Below are 5883 nucleotides of genomic sequence, written 5' to 3' on the forward strand. Positions count from 1 at the left end.
CCAATTTCGCCGTCTCCCCGCTCATCCCTCGCCGCTCGCCGGACGCCCAGAGCCGCAGCCTCTCCGTCTCGCCCGATCGGCGTTTGGGACTCGTCAGCAGCCGCGCCACCGCAACTGTGCGGGCCGTGCCCCTGCCTCTGGCAGCTAGGCGCCCCTGCAAGCCGGCGCACGCCGCCCACTCCGCGCACCGGCGCTCGGCCGGCAGGCAGCAGCAAGCCAGCAACCATCCTTGTTGATTTGAGGTACCAGCTCAGCTCGTCCCCTGCCCATTCGGCCATTCCCCATTTTTGGATTTAGGGTTTGCTCTTCCCTGTGCTACCCACCATCCAGTACGTAATTGTGTTCAGTTATGTCATTATATGAATTCATGATTGATAGAAAGTAAATTAGTTAGAACGTTTATAAGTCTTCTTTGATGCAAAACTGAGACTTAATCGAGAATTTTAGTATGCTTGTAAGACCATATTGATCTATTTCTATGTGGTATTGGTAGTTAGTTAGAACATCCACATGTCATATTTATTGTCAATGTTTTTTAGGAGAATCACCCTGTTTTCATATTCTAGATCCGCTACTGTCCTCACTCTTCTCCACCACTCAGACCCAGCATAGCAGCAAGGAAGCGGACGGGAGGATGATGGGAAGCAACAACCCCGGTGGCGCAGGCGGAGGGATGGCTCCGGGCATGGGGGTGGGCAGCAGCGACGGGCGGCACGATGACGAGGCCGTACTCACCGAGTTCCTCTCCTCCCTCATGGACTACAACCCCACGGTACGCCACTGCCGTCTGCTCTAATCCCCTTTCGTTATGCCGAGTTCCGTGTTTGACTCGTGGTACGGCAGATTCCGGACGAGCTCGTGGAGCACTACCTCGGTCGCAGCGGCTTCCACTGCCCCGACCTACGCCTGTGAGTACTTCTTACACCTCCAATTCCTCTCCCGAGAAGACTTCATGTCTGAATCGGTAGTTAAGCTGATACCCCCTTTGCTGCTCTAGGATAATCTCAAACTGAAATTTGCTAAGCATAGTGATATATGGAGCCACATAGAGGTTTTTTAGCACGTTGTTGTTTTAGTCTGAGAGAAATTGCTAAGCATAGTCTGAGAGAAATCTTCAAATCAGGTGATTATTCGTCCACATGAATGACATGTTTTTTCTTTCTTTTCTTTCCTAATTTTGTGGTATGCAGTACAAGGTTGGTTGCTGTAGCTACTCAAAAGTTCATTTCAGACATCGCAAGTGACTCCCTTCAGTACGTGAACCCACAACTGCACTAGTTTGTTTTTTCACCTCAATGCAATTCGTCTATTGGTTGTCAGCATGGCATAACATATAGCAATTGTAGTATATCTTGCACACCAATTTGATATTGCACTATCCTTACCCTTGAATTAGGCATTGCAAAGCCAGGGTTGCAGCACCTATCAAAGACAACAAGAGCAAACAACCGAAGGTGAATTTACTTCTTAATTAGAAATTCCATGTTACTTCTACCATGAACCTGGCATGCCATTCTTACTTCTTATGGCTTACTGATGACATGCTTTATTGTACTTCAGGATAGACGTCTTGTATTGACGATGGATGATCTTTCAAAAGCCCTGCGTGAGGTAAACCATTTTTCTATTACATCTGAGGTTTTGTTTTATTTTTATATGAAACAGCACACCATTTACTTCCTTATTTCTCATGTTTGAAGCCCACATTATTTTGTTTGAACGCAGAATAACACTCGGCCAGTTACATTCTTAGGAGTTGAATCCCTGCACTGATAAATCTGTTGAAAATTACTATGGATGAATGGATTTAGTTGATCCTTGTAGACCAAGTGGATTGCTTTGCTTGATGCAGATTTTTTCTAAGAGGCAAAAATCAAATTCATATGGATTCAGTTTTACGTGTTCCAAGCTTCTCACAGCTCACCGAAGTTCATACTAACAAACTGACCAATCGGTGGCAGCTAGGAACATCTTACCAGCATACCAGTACAACGGCACCTTACATGAAATCAGCATTTAAGCTCCTGACACTTACGTGTCTAATTGACAAACGATTTCCTACAGTTTTGCCTTCTAACCATGTTTTGGAGTCCATACTGGTGGCAGCTCCTTAACATTGAGTTATAGGGCCTGTACCTGTAGAAGAACGAACTACACAGACATCTACTATTATGGATATTGCACATGGTCCAAAGCAGCCAAAGCATACAAGGGTATGAACAGATAACAATAAATATATATATCCTGCTCTTTGTCTTGAACAGATGGGCTCAATTGTTTATTTCCGCCCTAATTAGAAAAGCAGTTAAAAGAAAGGGAATCTGAGTGATACTACAAAGGTTTAAATCATGTCCATCTCCCAAGTAATACGGGGAACGGCGCAATCACTAAGGATGACGTGAGCAGAAAAAGCAGTCTACACATGTCTAATCTAACCACCATTTTCTGATCATCTTTAGTGAGAATGCTCATGCTTATCAAAACCTGCCAAACCATTATTTTCAAGCAATTGCTCATTTGTCGGACGAAGTTGCAAACTTAAAATGGTATTATCCAATTTTCTACAAGCATATATTCGCCAAAGTATATCTTCTGTGCACACCTTCGTGGGTTGCTAGTTCTTTGGTAATCAAGTTCTAGTTATGTTCAGTTGCATGCAAGTAGTCAGGTAATCTTTCAGGTTATCTATCTACCTTCAACCCAAACCTCACATAAAAGGCATGCTACTCATGCAATCTATCATATTGCTCAAGATGTTAGACATGGAAATATCCTCCAGCCACTTGTCAGACATCCTCCTGAAAATTTTAGCTTGATATTAAAAACTCTAATTCCCACCAGACATGCCTTTGCAAGTGCAACACACCTCTGATTGGAGAAATTCATTGTTATTCTCTCTCTCAACAACGCCTGCTGCCAGCGGCTCATCATTGTTAGTGAATGCTACCAAGCGTTTAGGTTCCTAAAATCTTTATCCTGTTTCGGCTTAGCTGACCCACTAGTCCACAAACAGCACCCTAGTCTGGTGATCTGATACATTTTAAAGAAAATGCATTTATGACTCGCAAATACTAAAATACCATACCGATACAGGTCATCAATATACTCATACTTTGTCACAAACACGACCTGTTTAGGGCCTTTAGGCTAAAACCCCAGTTATTTGGTGGTTATCACAGACGCATACCACGCTAAAATCCACCCCATTCATGTATCATATGTTTGCAACTGTTGTCTGTACAAAGAACAAGGTGGTGCACCAGCCTGTGCACTGAGAAATGTGCACCACAGAGCACTGTTCTAAAAGATGTCCGACTAGTGGAACACACTCTCACCTCACATGTTCACCCTACATAGGTAGCCGACTAGTAGTTGATGAGACTCCAGCCTCTAGGTGCCACTCCAACCCCCACCGAGTGCCTAACACCTTTAGGCCTCATTTGGTTGCACAGGATACCTCCGGGATCCCAGACTTTATCCCTGGGCACAAAAAAACCCACGAGACACATTAACCCTGGAAATCTATATGACCATCTGGTGGCCAACTAGATGGGGTTTTCCCCAGCCCAATCCGCGTCATATCCCGGGGAAGATTCCCACGTCTCGGTACATCCAGCAAAAATTCCTCGTCTTTTGCCCCCGAGTCGGACGCCTCAACCTTCCCTTCCACACGAGTCTGCTTAGTTACCCTCTCTCTATTGCCGGCGCCGCCACTGCCGTTGTGTACATGCGTCTGCTTCTCTCCTAATTGACCTCTGCCACGTCTTCAGTGTTGTTCCACGGGAGGGTTCCTCTTCCGATGTCTTCCCCAACAATTTTTCTGTGATTAGGTGTTCCAGATCCGGCGATGAACCAGAGAATGTGAGGGAAGTTTTGCCAGAGCAGCTACAATGCAGTAGACTACAACGAGCTCGAACATGGCGACGGCGAGCTGCGCCATCTTGTTGGAGATGCTGAAGCAGACTCCTCGCATGCTGACGCTTCGTCAGTTGTTGAGGACGAGCTTCCCCAGTTCACGGCACCTTCTCTTTTTTCTTAACTTTTTTGACGTAGTATTCGCTATAGTACGGAGTAGGGGTCTCCCCCCTCTGCCAAATTATGACAGGGAATGGATCTTCAACGTGGTTTTCTCCCCCTAGGTTATTGAATGACCAGAAAAAATCTCACCCGCGCTTTTGTTTGCCCTGTGTGTTATTTCCCTAACGACCAAGCCTTAAGAGTTTCTGTGTACGTGTGAGCATATGCTTCATGTTCTTTTGATTTTATGCTTTTGTACGAATTTCTTGCAGCATGGTGTTAACTTGAAACATCCAGAGTATTTTGCGGACAGCCCATCAGCAGGGATGGGCCCTTCAACAAGAGAGGAGTAGAATCAATCACTTCTTCCCGTACCAAGACATGCCCTTACAACTTTATGTACCGTTGCAGCAACATAACATTATAAGCATCTACGCGATGGCTGTTCTTTATGTATTATGCACCAGCAGTGTGTGGTTGCCACCATTTTGATGCTTATCAAGTTCTCCAAGTCACCCCCTATCTTGGATTGATTGCATCTTGAAACTGTCGATCACATGAAATTGGCTTTGTGTAGCAGGTAAGTTTGGTTCCTGATGGTTGGCTAGTATGGCACCCATGGAAACTGGAGATCAGATAGACCTAGCTTATCTTCAGCATCTAATTGCAGGAACATAAGTCAAAATTGCATACTGCGTTCTATAAGAGAAGTCATATTCAGGATGCCATCTGAATTTTGAGACACAACGTTCCACGAAAAGCATCGATAAAATATGGCAACACACTGAAAGGAACAATGCATGTTGTGCTGTTGACTTGTTATCCAGAAGCAACTATTGCATCGACAACTATCACCTCTTCCATATTGCCATGACAATGACTGTATGATTGTAAAACAAATTGCTTGCATTTAAATGAAAATTATTGTTGCAAGGATACAATCCAAGCACCAGCCCTTTTGGAGGGTTTCCACGTTTATATAGTTCTTATTCATCAATCATTGGATGATTGATTTATTAGTGTGTACTTGTCATGGCTTAGCTATTGGATGTACCCTTGGTTTGTCAGTTTGTCCATACAACAGCACCTCAAACACTTCAAAGGTCGCCTCATACTTCTATCAATCGTTCATACATGGTTGACCTCGAGTTGTTAATTCGTGAAGCAGGAAGCAGCAAATTTCTTACTGTTTCAACAAGTAAAATTTCTTATTCATATATTCAGAAAAAAGAACTCTAGTGTTTTCAGTGCAGCTGGATTTTTGAAAGCGACCAGCCCTAATATCATAATTAGGCCACCAACCAACTATCATGCATTATTAAAAATCCTAAATATTTATATGCTGGTCATACCCTGGTTTCATTTACAATTTCTACTGAATCAAGTCATTGATGTTATCACTTGTGTGGACCTAAAAAAGAAGATAAATTCTTGACTTAATCACGAGTACTTCTGCCGCTGATGATATAGAGGAGACTTAACAAAAGATGGCCGGCACAATGATATCATTTAAGACATCAATAACATGGTAACTTACGTGTACTATATAAGGTATTATAATTGTTTGAAAACACAAAACAAATTCACTAATCACGCCATGATCTGACAGAACAAAACAAAAGGAGCTATGTCATGTTTTGTAGCTTTGCGAGGTCAGAAGGAAAAAACATCAGTTAGTTTAACCTCAAGTGTCACGTCGGAACGAGTTAAAACACTTAGATCCTCATGGTTAACCTCTAAAGAAATTACCCTGATTAAGATGCATGCATGAACACTGACCAGCTAACAGTATTGTATTCAACAAGAGGCTAGCAAGTGGATTAAGAGCTTTGGACTTTACTGTCATATTCACTTGGTAAGAGTTGA

At 43.3% G+C, this 5883-nt stretch overlaps 1 protein-coding gene across 4 annotated transcripts; it reads left to right on the plus strand.

Moving 5' to 3' along the window:
* The first annotated feature begins 6 nt into the window (after window positions 1-6).
* LOC119309553 (transcription initiation factor TFIID subunit 10-like) lies at window positions 7-4593 on the plus strand. 4 transcript variants are annotated; one of them, XM_037585533.1, is made up of 7 exons: window positions 7-242; window positions 567-772; window positions 844-908; window positions 1191-1253; window positions 1397-1454; window positions 1561-1611; window positions 4290-4593. In XM_037585533.1, exons 2-7 carry the CDS (start codon window positions 635-637, stop codon window positions 4368-4370), a joined length of 456 nt encoding a protein of 151 aa, XP_037441430.1. In that variant the 5' UTR covers window positions 7-242; window positions 567-634; the 3' UTR covers window positions 4371-4593. The 4 variants fall into 4 exon arrangements, with proteins under 4 accessions (XP_037441430.1, XP_037441429.1, XP_037441431.1 ...); XM_037585532.1 differs by having other exon boundaries at window positions 602-772; XM_037585534.1 differs by lacking the exon at window positions 4290-4593 and adding an exon at window positions 1726-4283 and having other exon boundaries at window positions 602-772.
* The last annotated feature ends 1290 nt before the right edge of the window (window positions 4594-5883 follow it).

The sequence above is a fragment of the Triticum dicoccoides genome, chromosome 5B, assembly GCF_002162155.2.
Source record: "Triticum dicoccoides isolate Atlit2015 ecotype Zavitan chromosome 5B, WEW_v2.0, whole genome shotgun sequence".
Taxonomy (NCBI): domain Eukaryota; kingdom Viridiplantae; phylum Streptophyta; class Magnoliopsida; order Poales; family Poaceae; genus Triticum; species Triticum dicoccoides.